The sequence below is a fragment of the Leptinotarsa decemlineata genome, unplaced genomic scaffold (genome assembly GCF_025532065.1).
Source record: "Leptinotarsa decemlineata unplaced genomic scaffold, Ldec_3_MD MMD2_tig00026328_RagTag_RagTag, whole genome shotgun sequence".
Taxonomy (NCBI): domain Eukaryota; kingdom Metazoa; phylum Arthropoda; class Insecta; order Coleoptera; family Chrysomelidae; genus Leptinotarsa; species Leptinotarsa decemlineata.
The window spans coordinates 30,713,461-30,733,344 of NW_027412688.1; the positions used below are offsets into that span (position 1 = coordinate 30,713,461).

The window sequence follows — 19,884 nt, forward strand, 5'->3', positions numbered from 1 at the left end:
GCAATACTCGTACGGCAAGTGTCTTATTCCAGAACATCTGATGTCCGCCATTGAGGATCACAGTGTTCCATGTAAGTAGTAATCCTTTGAGTGGTATCTGATTCAATTCCATAGAGAATGTTTGTGTTACAAACTGAATAAGTAAAATTATTTTTCCATTCGTGTTATTCAATGTTTATATGAAAGTAGTTGTTTCCGGAGAGCCATGAAACAGTGATTGAGCATACATTTGTTGAGGAAACCCTAGCTGGTTATTCCAATTACTGAAGTATTCATCTATTAGTAGTTTGACTATTTTCATGTTAAGACTCGGAGAAAGAAAAACTTCCGATGACATGTTGTCCAGTCATTTAAGATCGATTTAGGCCTGTATTTCGGATTTTGTTTCAAACATTTTTTCATACGTTGAGTCGTTTTTGAGATAGACGGCAGCGCGAGCGCAGATTAAATATTATTTGAAATCAACTGGTTGTCCCGATTGAAATCAGTTCATTTAAGGTTTATAAATTATTACTTGAAAAATAATCATAAATAATTTTCATTCTTTTATTAACAAATACATTATATTGAAATATTTTTTTCATTAATGAACCGATCTATGAATTTAATAGTGTAATTTATTCCTGTATTTCAAGAAGTCATTAAGGGATATACATTAATTATATTTCAATTTCATTCTCTTTTACGGTAATAGCATTTTAACTAGAAGATAATTCAGTAAATCTTGTTTAAAATTATTTTTGACGAATACGTTAAGTATTCTCAAACATGTTATAAATCAAAGAATATTGTTGTATTTGATTACTCAGATTACATTAAAAATATAAAATCTATGGAGCAGCAAAGAAGAATGGCTGCAATTTCAAAAACATACGAAGTTTGCTTCGACGAAACCATGATTGTACCAATTAGCCAAGAAAAATTTCTATCAAATAGCAAAAATAAAGAAAAGCTGATTACTATGCTTATTGAAAAATTGAAAGCTGTTGACATCAACACTAAACAGGCCAGAAATGATGCGGATGTTCTCATTATTGAGACTGCTATTGAAGAATCTAAACGTCAAAGAACAGCAATTATAGTCACTGAAGATATTGATTCACTTGTGATTTTAATTGGGCGTACACTGTCTTTCGAAGAAGAAATTTTCTTTCAAAAAGTTGGCAAAGCAAATGTGAAACCGGAAATATACTCCTTTAAAAGTTTCGACAAATATTCAAGTTCTAAAGAACACATTTTGTTCCTTCACGCTTCGAGCGGCTGTGATACGACTTCTGCGCTCTTTAAAAAAGTTGAAAAAACGTTTTTAAGAACATTCGAGAAACTATCTAATTTGGATGAACTTGCCGCAGCATTTCAAGAAGAAAACTGCCCGGTTCAAAGATTATTTGATAGTGGATTGCAGACTTTGTTAGCTGTTTCTAGTGCTCCAAAGTCTGTAGATACTATCAATCATCTTCGTTATGCACAATACGTCAAGCTAACAAAGCTAAATAAACCTGTGCAGTTATCAAATATCCCACCAACAAGTGGAGCAGCTCACCAACATTTTAATTGTGTATATTACCAAGTTCAAACTTGGTTAGGACATGATTTGGAACCCCAGGAATGGGGTTGGACAATGCGTAACGGAATGCTAGAACCTATCAAGACCATTTTACCACCTACTCCAGATGAGTTACTCAATACGATATTCTATAACTGCAAAAGTGGTTGTGGTTCGAAATGTGGATGCAGGAAAGCGGGGTTGCAGTGCTCTTTAGCTTGTGGCCAGTGTAATGGGCAAGCTTGTCTTGTCTCAATGCTGTATCATATGACACCGATGTTAACGAAGATAGGTCCCTTGATCCAGAAATCATGGAAGAATTGGAAACGAATCTGGGTGAAGATGATAATGAAGATGATAACGCCCTTGAATTTTCACAGCTGCGATAAGCGACGACGATAGAGAAGAAAAAAATTGAAATCAAAACCCATTATTCTTCCATCTGTTTTTTTTAATTTTGACATTTACAAATGTATCAAATGAGATTTTTCAATGAAAATATTATTTAAAATTTTATTTCTTCTCTATTCATTTTCATTTATTGAAGAATAATTACTATAGATTAGATTCAGATTATAATGTAATATATATTTTCACTCTAGAAATTTATAACTACACAGGCAGGTAAGTGTTATCAAATAAATTATAAATTATTGATAAAAGTATTTAAATATGATGTATTTGTTGATAAAAAATGAAAATTATTTATAATAATTCATCAAGTAATAATTTATAAACGTTAAATGAGCTGATTTCGATCGGGACAACCAGTTGATTTCGATTAATATTCAATCTGCGCTCGCGCTGCCCTCTATCTCAAAAACGATTCAATGTATGAAAAATTGTATGGAACAAAAGTTGTAGAAAATTTAATTCTCTACAATATTAATGATGAATATAATTAGCATAGAACCGATTGGAAACGAGATATTGGCAAAAGACGTGCAAAAAGTCGGTTTTTTTCACTTTCGACCCCCAATTTTTGAAGTTGCGGCTGTATGTCTGGGTATGTACACTTTCCTAGGCAAACCCCCTAAAATGACCGGACTAATGGGTTATGTTGACTTTGAGGACCGCTGTGGTTTGTGACTCATTTGCATATATCTGCGACACAAGAAAACCCCACAAGAAAAAGCCTAACGGGGTCAAATCGCACGATTTCGGTGGCCAGTTCACAACATTTCCATGTGAGATAACCATGCTCTCAAATCGTTCGTGCAGAATATCCAATGTGGCATGAGGATTGTGGCACGTACTGCCATTCTGTTGAAACCACATGTCGTTTATTTCCAGATCATCCAATTTAGGCCAAAGAAGTTGATAATTATCGACCCATAATGCCTGCCGTTGACCGTGATGGCCTGACCAACGTCGTTCTTCAAGAAATATGGATCGATGATGCCGCCAGTCCAGAATCCACGCCAAATGGTGACATTTTCCGGATACATTGGACGTACTTGAGACTCATTTAGATGGGTGTTGTTCCAATTTAACAATTCTGTTCGTTCACGTACCCGTTCATCCAGGAATGGGCATCATCGCTGAAGATGGTTTCTTGATGAAAATTAGGGTCAGTTGCCAACTGATCCAGAGACCATTCAGCGAGCGCACGTCATTGTCTATGAGCGTTTATCTCCAGTTCGTGAGACAGTTGAATTTTGTACGGGTGCAGACCAAAAATACGATGCAAAATTCGCCACGTTATGGTCTGCGGAAGGTCAAGTTCTTGCGAGCGACGCGGGATCGACTGCCTCAGTTTCTCCGGCTCACTCTCGCAGACAACGGCGATGTTTCCAGCAGATCTTGCGGTATCGAATTATTGTTGTTGAAAATTTAGTTCTGAAAAAGCATCAAATTACTTTGACTCACTTCATTTCTTGATAGGCATGTAAGTTCGCTGAGGCGACTTCTCACTAAATTTTTGTCTCTGTCTGTTGGACTTCAAGATTTTTATTATAATTGTTGATTTTCTGTAAATTTTGAACTTCCAGGAGGCACTGAAGGCTCTTTGAAGATGTTAATTGTTATTACACAATTGTGACCCAGTCTGAAAATATTAGTATTCAGAGAATTCATACTGGTGTCCGTTTTAGCCCCCAACAAACTCATCGAAGCAGAAAGCGGAATTGGAACAACAGCGTTGATGGTAAAAGTAATCGAGAGATATCCATCAACGAGCACTTGCAGAGAATGTTCTTTCAGGAAGCTGGAGAGTCATAGAATAAAATGATTCGACGAGTCATACCATCGAAGTTTGGCCAGCAAACCCTCATGCCGAATACCGTCAAAGGCCTCAGAACTATTGAGCGCAACAACTCTTGACTTTCCGTGTTTCTCGATTTTGTTATTTCAAATCACTGATAGTAAAGGAACTGGTCTATAGTTATTAGAAAGATTTTTTTGTCTGGCTGAACGCGAGCAATTTTCCAACAAGAAAAAAACTTCTTCTTTGTGAGACAGGTTGAAAATTCTGAAAAATACTGGTGCGAGTTCATTGACATACTTTCCAAGTACGATGACGGGCACTTCATCAGGACCAGATACCTGTCTCAAAATTCGCCTGACTGGACTTTGTCGAAAAGTAATTTTCGGCATTGTGGATTCTAGTGTGAGAATAGTGGGTGGTGCCTTTCCCAGAAAATCGACTTTGTAGTGGGATGCAAATTGTTCAGCTAGTAGATGAGCTTTTCTATGGCTGCTGTTGCAATTGAAGCATCCGCTTGTGTTGATGGTGGAATTGTAGAATTTTGTGATGTTTTGATTGACAGCTTCAGCTATCGATGAGAAGGATCTAGACCAATTGAGATTGGTGAGCAATTCATCTCTAATTCTCTGACTGTGAAGTTCTTTGCTTTGTTTTGTTGTTGCAGCTGTTGCGAGCATTAGCAAACCTTGGTCGGTCTTTGGTACTGGGAGTTTTGCGCCACTGTCGAAAAATTTGAGTTTCGAAAAAGCATCTCTCTATTTTTTTCTCTCTGACTCTTGGACTTGAGGTTTCTTATTATATTTGTTGATTTTCTGTCAATTTGGAGCCTACAGTGTTTGGAAAATGTTCGCACAATTTTGAAACTCATTGGAACTCATGTGCTATTTCAATATTCACTAGTCCCAGATGAAAAAGAAAGAAGTGAATCACTCCCTACATTGAAAGTAGTCGTACTGATGTTTTTCAAAAATCAAACAAAAGCTCCCTCTTCTCATTCAGTTCACTTCACTTTCCATTAACGCCATAAGACACGCAGAGGAACATTCCTTTGAAACTCGCTCAGAACCCGACATATATTATCAAATTTTCTTGTCAGTTTCAACTTTCGAAATTGTTCGCACGGCCTATTTCAAACGAAAAACTTGGAGGAGTTCGCGGTGACGTGAATGAAATCTAATTGTTCGGTACCCGAATGAACGAGCATAATTTATTGAAGTTGAACGCTGAATACGATTATTAAATATGTTCCCCGGGCTGTTTCACAAACAGCGAGAGGGTTGGAGAGTAAGTTATGAAATAAATTCATCACCTGTCTGGCGTACTAAGACTCTGTAGATGGATCCCCATTTTTCTGGTGGAGAGTAATAGACCTGGTTGGAAATCTTGTTGGCTGAGACTTAGTTCGAAACTAAAAAATTGATAAAATCATATAATAAGTGAACAAATTTGAAGTTTTTGAAAAATCTTTGAATAGAAAGATATATACAGTTGTAGAGAGAGTTATGTTAAAACTTTCATTATATGAAAATGTGTTGACATATTCTAAATCCATGGAAGGAAAAATAAAATTGAAATGAAATGAATATCAAAACTATATTAGATACTTTTTTGCAGTACCTCAAAAGCGGGAGATCTCAATAATACCTACTTAAAATGAAGCGAGAGGTCCACAATGAATTGTCCTTTCCAAACGTAATGATGAAGAGGACTGACAAGTGGTAAACATCTGTAAACCAAAAACCAAAACATATCCAATCACAACCAATCTGATGAATTGGTTAAGGTTTTCGCAGCCGAAATTTTCAGTGTTACTATCTTCAAGCGGGTTTGAAGGCCTGCTTCCTAACATTTCGCCAGCACGAGTGACTGGCTTCCTCAGAGGTTTATTCATCTTGCTAATTCACAGATGACTGGTGACTGCTTTCTGTTTAAAATCTGTTTTTCCGTTAACCAGCTGTCGCACCCCTACGAACGACAACCCTCAGAAGTAGAAACTTGTGTGAGCTGAGGATTAACGAGGTCTTACCTTTCAACGTGTGATTCCTAACTGCTAGTTCCTAGGTTGAATTCATTCCGACTCAGGTAGTCCGCCTCCCTTCTTGATGCGTTGCTATTGACCGAAGTGTTATTACCTGGTAATGACGTAACATGGTTTTGCGCTGTTGCCAATCAAGCATCTTTCAGTATTGGATTCCAAATCCGGCTGAGCGTTACCGCCTTCTCTCTTCTGTTGTAGTTTTCCGTATGTTTATGGATTTATATGGCTTCCCGTACAAACCGACTGTGGTATTCATAATCAGGGGAAATTAGTTTCACGTCTTCAAACAGTATCGTGTGGTGTCCTTCACTAAGCGCGTGTTCCGCTTCTGCCGAAATGTCTATTTGATCTAATCTAGAGTTTCTTCGATGTTCATTCAGACTTGTACCCATGGATCTTCTGGTGGTACGGATATACACTTTTCCGCAGGTGCATGGTATACGATATACCCCCGCTGCTGATAGTGAATCATTTTAGTCTTCCGCAAATCTAAGGCTTTGTTGTATTTTCCTGGGGGGCTAAAACACTATTTTTATTTTATGCCTCCCTAAGATTTCTTCGATTCTGTCTGTAACCCTTAGGATATACGGTAGAAATGCACATGCAACCGTTTGAAATTCCCCTCTAATTTGACTTGTGAAAGTTTTCAGTTTCATAGCCTTGTTGATCTTGGTTACACTGTATCCATTCGATCAGTTCGATCAGAAAACTGGCTTTTCGATATCATTCCTGGTAGAATAGTTATGAAAGTTTTGAAAGGAAGTGAGACCCGTTTTTTTCTGGAACACCATTTCTGTCGAGAGGGATATGGAGAATTTGAAAAGTGCCTGACGGAAAACTACTCTCTTGGCTAATATTACGATGGAAATTGAATTATATTCGATAGACAAAACGAAGTTTTTGCATATGCTTCTTGCTCCTCCAGCAGCAGGACATCACTGAAATCATTCGAGTGATCACTTACAGACCAGTTTCCACTGATCGACTCTTTGTCGTTGTGGCGGGTTGTCTGTCCTTGTTCATCTTTCACTGCCTGAACCACTGTGCATGCTGTTTTTGGCGAGTGCATTGGCTTGGGATGTGGGGATTGAGCAAACCGGCCATCGGATGCCTGCTTCCACGTAGCCCTACTGGATACGGGAATGACAGAATCACTCCTGGTTTTGTTATTTCCTTACTAATTGGCACCCCAACGAAGGCTTAATCCTAAGTTGTACTGCTCCCACGCAGCCCCGCTGGATCAGGAAATCACAAAATCACTTGTGGTTTTGTTATTCCCTAACTGAATGGTATTTCAACGATAGATTAGTCCAAAGGTGTGTGTAGCCGTGCCGAGAGGATGAACAGCACTGAGCCAATCAGCTGTCTCTCTGGAACCTCCGAGATACCGGGCGCCCTCTCGTCGTAGCATCGCCTTGGCACGGTAATGCGGATCTCTGCCGTGATTGACCTTCTTTCCCTAGCTACTCGTGGGACTTTCATGGACAGGGTGCACTTAAAAATTCTTTCTGACGCTGAGTCTATAGAGGAGATGAATGTCGAGCTACTGAGTCCAGCTACTGGAGCGAGAGCTTCTCAACTCCCCAACTCCTGATCCATTAACTGATCCATTAACTGAACCAAAAAAAGATTTCGTGGTGCAGCCAGGGAACGACTGAGTTGTCTCCACAAGAACGGGGTATCTTATGAAACCTCCTCGCACCAAATTCTTGAGCGCCTTACACATAATCTGTCTCAGGTGGAGGAACAAACCCCCCATGAGCAGGTAAGCAAACGTTTGCGCTCAAATCCAGAGGCGAAATAGTCCTGCACGGTTGAATTGAAGGCATCGTCAGCAGAGCATATATTTTGTGCCTGCCCCGCTGGAGACCGAATCAGGTTTTTAGAGTTCGGCAGAGCCGTACTCTCACCATCTGTCCTGAAAGACCACTCACCATACAAACTAATTGGCTTCGTTAAGAAGCTGGGTTCATTTGGTCGAGTGTGAATAGGTGTGAGCCACAATGAACCCTTGCGGATTGCGGTGGGGGGTCGAATAGACCCACTCACTTTGGATTCGACCTAACCTAACCTTTGTTGGTGTAGGACAAGTCGTGGTTCAATCTGTTTTGCTAACATTCCCCAAATGCTACTATGTAGGAACGTCGGGAGAGGCAAATGTCTCGGATTTTATTCCAAGATAATAATTTTTCTGATAACATCCGTATTAATTTTTCTAGTAATATTCACAAGATAAAGAAATAGACACGGAAATTTCGTATTTTTCCGTGTATACAGTTAGCCACGACCTTCTTGTTATCAAAAATAGATGTGAAACTCTCAAATCATTTTTGAATCACCATTTATTTGTTGTATCAGTTTCCAGATAATATCAAATAATTCACAATAGCCTCATTAGGCTCTATAATGAGTTTTCATAACCCATTGAGCGGTGTTATTGGCTTTAGGATAATTATTCCGGTGCAATGTTGCGTTTGTTTTGTTTGTGATTTCAAATTATTTTGGAGTATTATAATCATAGTGAACAATAAATGAATTTACTTCGTGATCGGATTCATCAAATTGTAATTTTTGACACCCCTTCAGACATTCAGATATTTTCATAGCCAATGTAAATAGTCATGAAAAAATTACGCTGAATCAAATATTCGAACATCAAACAGAATCAGAAATTGCAATATATTTTTCAACAGGGCACTAATATTTGAAAATGAAAAACAAGGTTTCAATAAAAACAAAGTGAGAAATGAACGAATAATATTTTTTTCGAATATAATGAAAATTTCTATATTTTTTTCAATGAACTCAAGTAAGTAACTAGACCAGTGAAATCAGATTCTCTTACATATTGAATAGTGTTTCGTATCCGAGAGTACTATAAACCTCATCAATTTTGATATGTTCCAAAACTCAAACCAGAATATGATTGGAATCTTTGTTAAATTACTTTTCATGAAGATACGTGGAAATTATTTCAACAGCTGCAGTCAGGAAGTTGATAAGTTTGGTCACGTAATAAAAAAAGTATTTGTGCTACAAATGGAAGCATTTCATTTATTTTTTACTTTCAATTTTATTTTTTGGTAAACAAATCAATCTCTTCATGGTGAAAATGTATCTTATTCTCTCCGGGAGAATTATTTGTTCCAATATGTACTTGTTATATAATAATACTATATAATGATGAGGTCCTACTTCACTTACCGAAGAAGGTTTAGAATGAACGATTCTTTATTTGAATTAAACTTTGTGATACACCCTTGGAATTACAAATTGATCATTGTCTAACGAATGAGAAAAATGTACAGGTCGGTATTGGAAAAAAGTTCAGAAAAGTGCCCTGAGAAGATGAAATGTAATTTTGTTATAGATTTGGTATTCAAGAAATGGGGCTCTCAGGGCAAAAAAATCATTAAACAATTTCTTGAGTTTTCTTCAAGAACATACTTCTGAATATTCTGTATTTCTTCACATCGTATAATGACAATTTTTCTTGATTCAACTAACACTGTATCGATTTTGTATTTTGAATCAGAGTGGAATCTTACATGAAATTTTCAATGGTAAATTCAAAAGTTCCTAACGCATAATATTTACTCAAAATATTGATATAATATTTTGTTTCAGATCGAACATACGCTGAAAATGTTACCTTGTGATATGGCTAATCTTTCTCAGGATGACCCAGAATAATGCATCAAGATAATGTGATGGAGGTAAGAATTTGAAATAAATATAGAATAGAGAAAATAACTTTTGTCTAATTTCTCATAGGATTTATCACGATCGGTTTTAGTTTATTGGACAATTTTCATGTAAACTGACGCAGTTTCACGAAATTTATTTTCCTAATCAAATATTCGATATGGATTAACACAACTCTTCAACTTCAGAACACCAGAAAGAAAAATAGCCAGGAGGATCGAAAAGTTACAAACTTACGATTTTTAAATCCAGAATCTGAAAGGAACGAGTCACGGAAACGCAGATAGCCTTCCAAAAAGACCCTGTCTGATATCCCGATACTAATTTTGTCAACGCCAGAAGCTCTGGTCAGCTCTGATATGAATTGACCCGGAGGGTAGCAAGCTGTCACGGTCTCTTGTCCAGAGATATGTTCAGGAAACCTGGGGAATAACCTAACCATGCTGTGGTATGATCATTACCAGCCTCTGAGGGTGACTCTACCTTCATGACGAGGCAAGGGATTATCGTAGCGCAGAAGAAGGTTCCAGTTTTGAAAATTGTACGGGAATGGATTGCCAAAGGAGTGATGCCGAAATGGCAGAAGATTCCCAAGCACGGCCAGCAGGCAGAGAGCTACTGGCTCCAATGGGACTCCATGAACATTCGGGATGACCTACTCATTTGGAAATGGGAAAGCCCCAATGGGAGAACTCACAAGTTCCAGATGATCATTCCGAAGACGTGTATCCCGAATATATTCGAACAGCTCCATGGTAATCGCACTGAAGGACATTTCGGAGTAAATAGATCTCTAGCGAGAGTGTGTGAGTGGTATTATTGGGTAAATTGCCGCCGAAACGTAATAGGGTGGGATACGCGCTATGACCTGTGCTCTTCGAGAAAGTGTCCGAAGAAAAGGCAAAGAGGGAGGTTGAAGCAATACCTCAGTATGTGCCCTTTCGAAAGAATCACAGTTGACCTTCTGGGACTACTCCCTATGACCACATCTGGTGAAAAGTACCTTATGATTGTGATGAACTATTTCTCTAAATGGTCTGAAGTAGTAGTCTTACCCAACCAAAAGGCTAAAACGGTGGCGGAAACCCTGTTGTGGAACGTAATTGACAGACACGGAGTACCCCAGGAACTACACATGGATCAGGGCTGCAATTTTGAATCGAATTTTTGTTAGGAAATGATGACATTGTTGAGAATAAAGAAGAAAAAAACAACTGCTCTTCACCCACAGTCCGATGGAATGGTCGAGGGGCATAATCGCACCCTAAATAACTACCTCTCGATGTTTGTTTCCGAAAATCAAAGAGACTGGAATAAATTGGTTCCTCTTTTTTTTTGGCACACAGGAGCTCTCAACACGATGCGTCAAGTTACATACCATCCATGTTGTTAACAGGTCGAGAACTGAAGCTTCCAATAGATGTATGTACTGGAAATTGTACACAAATTTGCCAGATCCAAATAACAGCTTTCCTGCGACAAGATGAAGAATAGATTTGACAAAAAGTCGCAGCCAGTCCCAACGCCGAAAAGGTTTGTGTCCCAAGTTACTGACACCCTGGCAAAGACCTTACTTGGTAAGCGAAAAGATAAACGATCTGGTGTACAAAATACAATTGTCACCCAGAAGCAAGCCTAATGAATTTTGTTTGGGGTAGTGTTGCAAATCATGCCCTAAAGAAAGTAACGCCGGCCGCCACTGGCAGCCATAATTCAATTGTGCCGTGACCAAGATCACTTCTACCTCGATGTGCTTCGAGAATAAGGCACCCGATGTTCCGCAGCCTGTTCGATGTTCGTGCCGCAAATTTTCGTTCTTTAGTATTATATTGCAATAACTATCTGAAATTTTTATAACTGTATTGAAGCTATTTCCCGGGTTTTCTGCCCGTGTTCTGCAGGTTTTCATGTCTGTCGTTTCGTCTACTGCTGCGGTAGACATTTTCAAAGGTGATGTGTTAATGGTCGCAATACCCGAGCTCTGGTTGTTATTTCTGTTATATCCGACGCATTAACTACTATTGTATTGAATATTACTGGAATTTTTTCCCAACACCAAATCGTTATTTTCAACACCTCGACACGTGTTTCGATTACCAAGTGATCATCTTCAGGAGGAAGATGAAACTGAAAACTTCGCGAAACTAAAGCTATTTATGCTATATAGATATATCATACAGGTAAACCATACAGGTATACCACCCATACAGGTACACCACCCTAAATTAATTTCACAATTAGCCTTATCTATTATTTCACAATATGTCGTTATGTAATGTTCAAATGTTATAGCTATATATAAAACAATTTTCAGCTATATGAAAATTAATTTCACAATATTGCCTATCTGAATATATTTACAACGTGTCCTTATGTAGTAATCAGTAAACCCAACAATATTATTTCAACAAGCTATATTGTATGCTATTTGGTATTGGTCTGTCATCGTTATTCATGATATTATTATGTTTACTTATTTCTACAATCTCATAGGCATCTAGTTGCCTGTTCTTATTAACTTGTCTAACGAATCTCAATGAACTGAAGTCTATGGAATGGTATTGTTGCAAAATATGATTGTTAACTTGTCTAACTAATCTCGAAGAACTGAAGTCTATGGAATGGTGTTGTTGCAAAATATGATGGGCAGGTGTGCTATGTGTTCTTGGAGGTGCTATGTGTTCTATGGAGGGTTAGAATATGATATTTAGAAAAGACGTACAGGTAAATTCCTGACAGTTCACATCACTGTGAACAGCACAAACGTGCTGAGTTGAATTTTTTGGTCTTATGACTTTCCCTCACATGATAGGTTCACAAAAGAAAAACGTACAGTACAAGAAATAGCAGCCACTAACGGTTTCTCGAGGAGTATTGTAGATGACATTATAAGGAAGATGAAGTTTAGGTTAAGAATGAACGAAATCTCGACTTTCAGAAATGACAAAAATCAAGATAAATACATCTCAGTTCCATAACACCAATATACGAAGAACTTTGGATATATTTCCAAGGAACTAGGTAGGAAGGTGGTTTTTTAAACAAGTCATACACTACAGAGCCTTTTGGGAAGTCCAAAAGACAAAGTCGAGAATTTGGAAAAGTCTGGAATTTACGAAATTGAATGTAAGGACTGCGATGCAAAATATTATGGACATACAAAAAGATCTATTGAAGTGAGATAGAATAGAATAGAATAGTTTATTAACTACGTCACATTTTCATGTTTGTAGCAAGTCAAGTGTAGGCTTTCTTAAATAAATATATAAAACAGGTGAGTAAACTGTAAAAATATACAAATATTGAGCAACATAGAGGTTGCCTACTTACATGTATAAACAAATAAATATTCTCCTATGATAATAGGAGGTATTTACAAACTACCACAGTACAATCTATACCGTTGAGTATGTTTCATCTTGAGTGGACAGCTGATGTGAACTGTCCTAAAATGATCGTAGTATTCCGAGACTGAGTAAAAACATTGGTTGAGTAGCATTTCCTTGATGGCTCTTTTGAATTTGGTGATACTAAGCTCTTTGAAGTTATTTGGCAGAGAGTTGAAAATATTGTAATCAACAGAATTCATTTTTGATCTGGTCAAACGATAACGGCATGTTCTTACCTTGTCCGCCTTTTTCGTGAAGTGTTGGTGTATGTCAGACTGTTTCTCTAGCAAACGAGCATTTTTTCTGATAAATATATGATGTTGGCAACGGCATGATACGTACTTTTTTTAATAATGGTCTACAGTGATCCCGGAAACCTGCACTTGCCAATATTCTTACAGTTTTTTTCTGTAGTTTGAAAATTCTCATCGAACCAGGAGAGTTTCCCCAAAGAACAATACCGTAGCTGATGTGTGAATGGAATAATGCAAAGTACGTCATAAGGAATGATATAAGGAACGCATAGCACACTTAAAATATGGAAGACCTGAAAAATCAGCAGTCGCCCATCATATTTTGCAACAAACAATAGACTTCAGTTCATTAAGATTAGTTAGGCAACTAGATGCCTATGAGAGTGTAGAAATAAGTAAACATAATAATATTATGAATAACGATGACGGACCAATACCAAATAGCATACTGCATAGCTTGTTGAAATAATATTGTTGGGTTTACTGATTACTACATAAGGACACATTGTAAATATATTTAGATGGGCAATATTGTGAAATTAATTTTTATATAGCTGAAATAGTTATTTATGTATCAAGGGAATTAGGAGGGCCTTAATTACCGATGGCAAAGTTTGCGTCCCGAGGGCCTCTGGCCCGAGGGACAGCAATTGCCTGAGGTTATTAAGGCTCATTAATTCCCGTGGTACATAGATAATTTTATTTCTGACCGATTTCAACAAAATGTTGTTCATTTTTGAAACGGAAAAATGTACCAATTCATTACCTTCCCGGTATATTTGAATCAGGTACCGTTGATTATAGTAGAGTTTTCTTGTTGCTAGGTTGTTGCTATGTTACTTGTTTATAAACAGAACTTTGTTATCAAGCTGTGTTTGCGGTGAAAACGTGTTTTCTATCCCAAATATAATGGAGGATATTTTGAAAAAAGCTGAACAAGCAAGAGAATCATCAATTCCATCGAAAAGTGAAGCCGTATACCAAAAAGAATACAAGATATATCTGGACTGGCTGACACGGAAAAATGTTATGCCAAAAGATGTCACTGAAACTGTATTTCTGGCATATTTTCAAGAACTGGTAAGGAATTTTCTATGTTTTTCGGTAGATTTGGTAGTAATTGTGTTTTGGGAAAATTTTCGTTATCTGGACACCCGGCGATTTTGAAAAAATTTTTGGCTGTACTTACGTATTTTGATGCGTAGATTATGAATTATTTGTAATGACGTGAATAAATAAAATATGGTTCAGTTTTCATTTCTATTTATTTTTACTTGTGAAAGGTAGAGGGAATTATAAAATCTATAATGTCCCAAGGGAGTTATGACCCTCTTTATTGATAGCGTAACTATGACGATATAAGCTTATAATATCCCGGTCAGAAATAATAGTTATTTATGTATCAAGGGAATTAGGAGGGCCTTAATTACCGATGGCAAAGTTTGCGTCCCGAGGGCCTCTGGCCCGAGGGACAGCAATTGCCTGAGGTTATTAAGGCTCATTAATTCCCGTGGTACATAGATAATTTTATTTCTGACCGATTTCAATAAAATTTTGTTCATTTTTGAAACGGAAAAATGTACCAATTCATTACCTTCCCGGTATATTTGAATCAGGTACCGTTGATTATAGTAGAGTTTTCTTGTTGCTAGGTTGTTGCTATGTTACTTGTTTATAAACAGAACTTTGTTATCAAGCTGTGTTTGCGGTGAAAACGTGTTTTCTACCCCAAATATAATGGAGGATATTTTGAAAAAAGCTGAACAAGCAAGAGAATCATTAATTCCATCGAAAAGTGAAGCCGTATACCAAAAAGAATACAAGATATATCTGGACTGGCTGACACGGAAAAATGTTATGCCAAAAGATGTCACTGAAACTGTATTTCTGGCATATTTTCAAGAACTGGTAAGGAATTTTCTATGTTTTTCGGTAGATTTGGTAGTAATTGTGTTTATTCGTTTCAGTCAGAAACGTATAGTCCGAATTCTTTATGGACTAAATGGTCAATGCTAAAATCGATGGTGACTATACATGAGAAACGAGATATCACCAAGTTCAATGAACTACAGGCTTTTTTGAAACGGAAGAGTAAGAGTTATAAGCCGAAAAAGTCTGCTGTTTTATCTCCGAAAGTAATTTTCAGGGAACATTTCAAAATTGTACATTTATTATTTGTAATGACGTGAATAAATGAAATATGGTTCAGTTTTCATTTCTATTTATATTTACTTGTGAAAGGTAGAGGGAATTATAAAATCTATAATGTCCCAAGGGAGTTATGACCCTCTTTATTGATAGCGTAACTATGACGATATAAGCTTATAATATCCCGGTCAGAAATAAATTGTTTTATATATAGCTATTACATTCAAGGCTAATTGTGAAATTAACTTAGGGTGGTATACCTGTATGGGTGGTATACCTGTATGGCTCACCTGTATGATATATCTGTATAGCATAAATAGCTTTAATTTCGCAAAGTTTCCAGTTTTTTCTTCCTCTTGAAGATGATCACTCGGTGATCGAAATACGTGTCAAAGTATTAAAAATAACGATTTGGTGTTGGGAAAAAACTCCAGTACTATTCATTACTACACCAAAGGTTCCAAACAGTACATTATAAGTACTATTGTATTACCTGATGGTGTACATCTAAGAACAGGTAGCCAGCTTTTATTAATATTCATTGTCTTTCCTTTTCGATAGGAATTATACCTATACTTTCGGATCTCTATTGCATCTCTATATATTCTTGGGTAATAATTTTGAGTACTGTCGAGTATTACTGTGTCTGAGTACTACTGTGTCCACATTATCTCATAACAGAATTAAGTTGCAGTATGTCATTGACTACGAAATAGCTATTGTCGTTTATGAAATCACTATGGATCTTCATCAAGTAACGGTTGAAACAATCAGAAAACAAAGTTGTAAAAACGTAAATGTTTATTTCATTCCATTTCAAACGTTTGTTATGAAGTTTTCAAAGAATGATTCAGTGTAATTATTTTTTTTTAATATCTTTCATTTTTTGAAAAACAACCTTGAAACCTTATTAGAGATCAGTGTGATGCTTCATTAATTCATTCAGTTTCAACATTCATTAAACAAGAAACTTCGTGGAAGAGTTAATAATAGATTGTGACTGTATCATTGTGATTGAACTCCGCCCGTGAGTGTTCTCAGAACTTTTGAAAGCAACAAAATAGATCTAATCTATCCCAATTGGAAGCACGCCAATGTTAGAAGTGGGCGATATTGCAAATTCACTGAGTTTTCATTTCCAACCCGGGCTTATCTTGGTTTTCACTTATTTAAACAATACGTTTTCTCACGTTTCGCATTCATTCGTACCTCTGATAATACTTCACTACGGTATGCACGTATATATCTTCATGGTAATTAGTTCCTGAAACTGAAATGTGTTCAACTCGTTCTTTGGCGGATTCCGCAATAATTCCTGTCACGGAATTCCGATTACAGAAAGATTGTATAATGGCTTTTTCTACGTTACAGCGATTTATTTTCCACATCGGAAATAGCAACATCGAGGTTTAATATGAAAATTAATATGAAAGCTCCACGAATTCAAGAAATAATTGTGTAAAAAAACCGAATTGTGGAGAATTTCTGAAAGAAATTCATTGGGGTCTGTTCAAAAAATAAATAAGTTTTCGATTTTCTGGAAAAACATTTATTAATTCATCGATTTCCATTTTGTCCCCTTCGAATTAGTCCCCCTCAGATATAATATACATGTGTCAGCGTTTTTACCAATCCTCAAAGAAGTTGGTCAATCGTCGCGAAAGGTCATCATCTTCTCATGGGTCTCTTGAATCTTTCAATTGTCGCAAAAAATCGCCACTTCACTGGTCTCTTCAATTTTGGAGTGAGAAAAAAACCACAGGGTACCAAATTTGGGGAATACGCTGGCTCAGGCATGATTACGGTGTTGTTTTCACTCAAAAAATTACGAACAAGCAATTTATTGAAAACAGTTTCCTAATACCGAAACAAAATTACGGTCTCTCGACGAACGGTTTTGGTATCCTCAAACGCAAAATGCCAAATATGGTGAATACGGTGTTGTATTTTCCCAAATAATTGCGAACAAGCAATAAGAATAAGAGCAATACTTTCTCAGGTGCAAGATAATGAAGAAGTCGTCATCAGCTGGGAACATCCGGAAGAACTTACTGCGTCATCAGAGAAGAACTCATCGCAGTTGTTGAAGGGTAGATCACTACCACTTCTTTTCATATGGTCGTGATTTCTTGATCAGGTCAGACCACTCAGCACTTCGGTGGCTCTTCAACTGCAGAACTCCAGAAGGACAAATAGCCAGGTGGATCGAAACGTTATAAACTTACGATTTTGACATTCAACATCGGAAAGGAATTGGTCACGGAAACGCAGATAGCCTCTTAATAAGACCATGCCTGATATCCGGATGCAAATTTTGCCAACGTCACGAGGACAAGGATATCCAGCTACTGGAAGAAGAACTTCCCACCAGACGCGAGAAGGTAGCGGGCAGAGATTCCTCAATGGATAGCTCTGATTGGGAGATAAGTTTCTTTCCTTCAGCCGCTTCGGGTTCTCTCTGATCCGAACGGTAGCAAGTTGTAAGGGTTCTTTGTACAAGAAACTTGAGGAATCACCCGACCATGGTCATTAACAGCCTCTGAGGGTGACATAGTAACGCAGAAGAAAGATCCAGTTTTGAAAACAGATGATCATTATGACTGTCATAATGATATTCTGAGAACGCTAACTTTGTTAGCGAAACACGCGTCAAGAGACCGTAATTTTGTTCTGGTGTTGGGAATGTGTTTTCAATAGATTCATTTCACGCCAGAAGTTCCAATACGAACTATCAAGAACAAGTAAATGTTTTTCTACACAACCGGCGCAAAACTTCAATAAAATACTTTTCATTAACCATACGACCATGACCATGTCAAAATGAACCATAGAATACATTCAATAGTGAGCAATGAAAACATTTTTTCCCAGTGAGACCACTTTTGGTACATTTTTTCGTTTATAGAAAGCATCTTCTTTTTGAGAATGGTGGATTGGCTTCAAAATCGTCTAATATCTGGTCCAACGAAGACACTTTCCTTCAACTTTGCCTCTGAGAGTTCTGGAAACTTTCATATTGAGTATGTGAAGCAATTTCCATCTATTTAAAATAACTTAACAAATTGCTTCATAAATTGCAGCTTAATGTGTGAAGTATGGTAGAAAAACTCCATGAGGTTTGCACCAAAAGTTTTGAGCAGGGTGTTTTATCCGCGGACGTGGGGCTCATTCGGAGGCCAACACTTGTTGGTCTATTTTTTTGCTCGGTCTCTGTTATCCCACAGACACAAAAAGCAGGGGAATTTGGTAAACCCAAATTGTTTTCCATGCAACATGGCTAAGATTTCTAAATCACCGCACATTTGACAACCGTGGTATTTATATTTCAATTTGCAAAGAACCAAGTTCACGTTTTTATAGGTTCCCTTGTAGTATATGGAATGACCGAAAGGAATAGAGACATAGAAACAGCCAGTGTGAAGCAGAACTGCTTTAAGGCTTCTCTTTGAAGCATTTATAAAAACACGCCACTCTGTTGGGCCATATGAGATATAAAATTTATCAATCACACCTTGAATGTGCTTCTCACGATATATAATAATAATAATAATAATAATAATTGCTTTTATTGACAGGAACAAATACAAAGAAAAAATATATATATATATATATATATATATATATATATATATATATATATATATATATATATATATATATAAACAAAAATATAACCTCCTATCAAATGGCAGGATTCAATTTCTGACCATGCTACGGAGAAATCGCAACATGAGCAGACCTTGCTCTTCCATCCAACCAAAAAACGTGTGCACCTATGTAAACATAAACACAAGTGCACACAAGCAAACATAACACCAGACAACACGATTGAAAATATACTTCATAAAACGGTATGCAAGACACATTGAACATATGTATAATACTATAATTTAAAAGGAAAAAAAAGAAAATATATACTAGCACTTGAAATTCAGCATGCTAGGAATTTCATTCATAAGCAAAAGATGTTTAATTTTTTTCTTGAATATAATACAATTTGAATTCTTTAGTTCGTTAGGTACTTTGTTGAAGAGCCAGGTTATGTAATAAGAAAACGATCCACGATAATGGGAAGTTTTGTGATGAGGGGGCGTGAGCAAGTTCTTGAATCTCAAATTAAGATTATGAACGTCTGTCCGAAACCTGAGTTTGTTGTAAAGATAAGCAGGCTTCATGTGATTTATTATTTTGTGAAATAATGTACATGCATGTAAGATACGCCGATTTTCCATATTCAACCAACCCAATTTTGGTAAGTGATGTGTCACATGATCCCGTCTTCGCGAACCAGTGATCAACCTGACGCATGAATTCTGTAATACTTGCAGTCTTCTCTTATCGGTTTGTAACAGATAAGGACCATACACCACATCAGCATAGTTCGCATGGGATAAAGCAAGTGCATCGCAAAGAATTTGTTTAGATTGGCGATTCAGTATTTCACGGTTACGATAGATTGTTTTGAGGTTACAATACCCTCTTTTCAAAATCAGTGAAACATACGATGAAAATCTTAGCGACGGATTTATCAGCAAACCTAGGTTTTTTATATTGTCATCTTCGCCTTTTATTGGTAACGACACGTTATCGACAGTGAT

The 19,884-nt window shown here is 37.0% G+C and overlaps 2 protein-coding genes across 2 annotated transcripts in view; both read left to right on the forward strand.

Moving 5' to 3' along the window:
• The window catches only part of Sol1, a 425,973-nt gene that overhangs the window by 69,886 nt on the left and 336,203 nt on the right, over positions 1-19,884 (forward strand). The window contains exon 2 of the mRNA XM_074182744.1: positions 9,418-9,506. Coding sequence (XP_074038845.1) covers positions 9,483-9,506 — 24 coding nt within the window. The 5' untranslated portion in view covers positions 9,418-9,482. The remainder of the gene's footprint in view (positions 1-9,417; positions 9,507-19,884) is intronic.
• Positions 14,365-15,338, forward strand: LOC141485588 (uncharacterized). The gene is made up of 2 exons (XM_074182508.1): positions 14,365-15,046; positions 15,106-15,338. The coding sequence occupies exons 1-2, from the start codon at positions 14,876-14,878 to the stop codon at positions 15,325-15,327; spliced, it is 393 nt and encodes a 130-aa protein (XP_074038609.1). The 5' UTR covers positions 14,365-14,875; the 3' UTR covers positions 15,328-15,338.

What these genes read in the sequence shown, in the direction of transcription:
- LOC141485588 (XM_074182508.1), top strand. Translation starts at nt 14,876, where the DNA reads ATGGAGGATATTTTGAAAAAAGCTGAACAAGCAAGAGAATCATTAATT. An exon ending in TGGCATATTTTCAAGAACTG is followed by an intron (nt 15,047 to 15,105) that starts GTAAGGAATTTT and finishes TATTCGTTTCAG; the next exon opens with TCAGAAACGTATAGTCCGAA.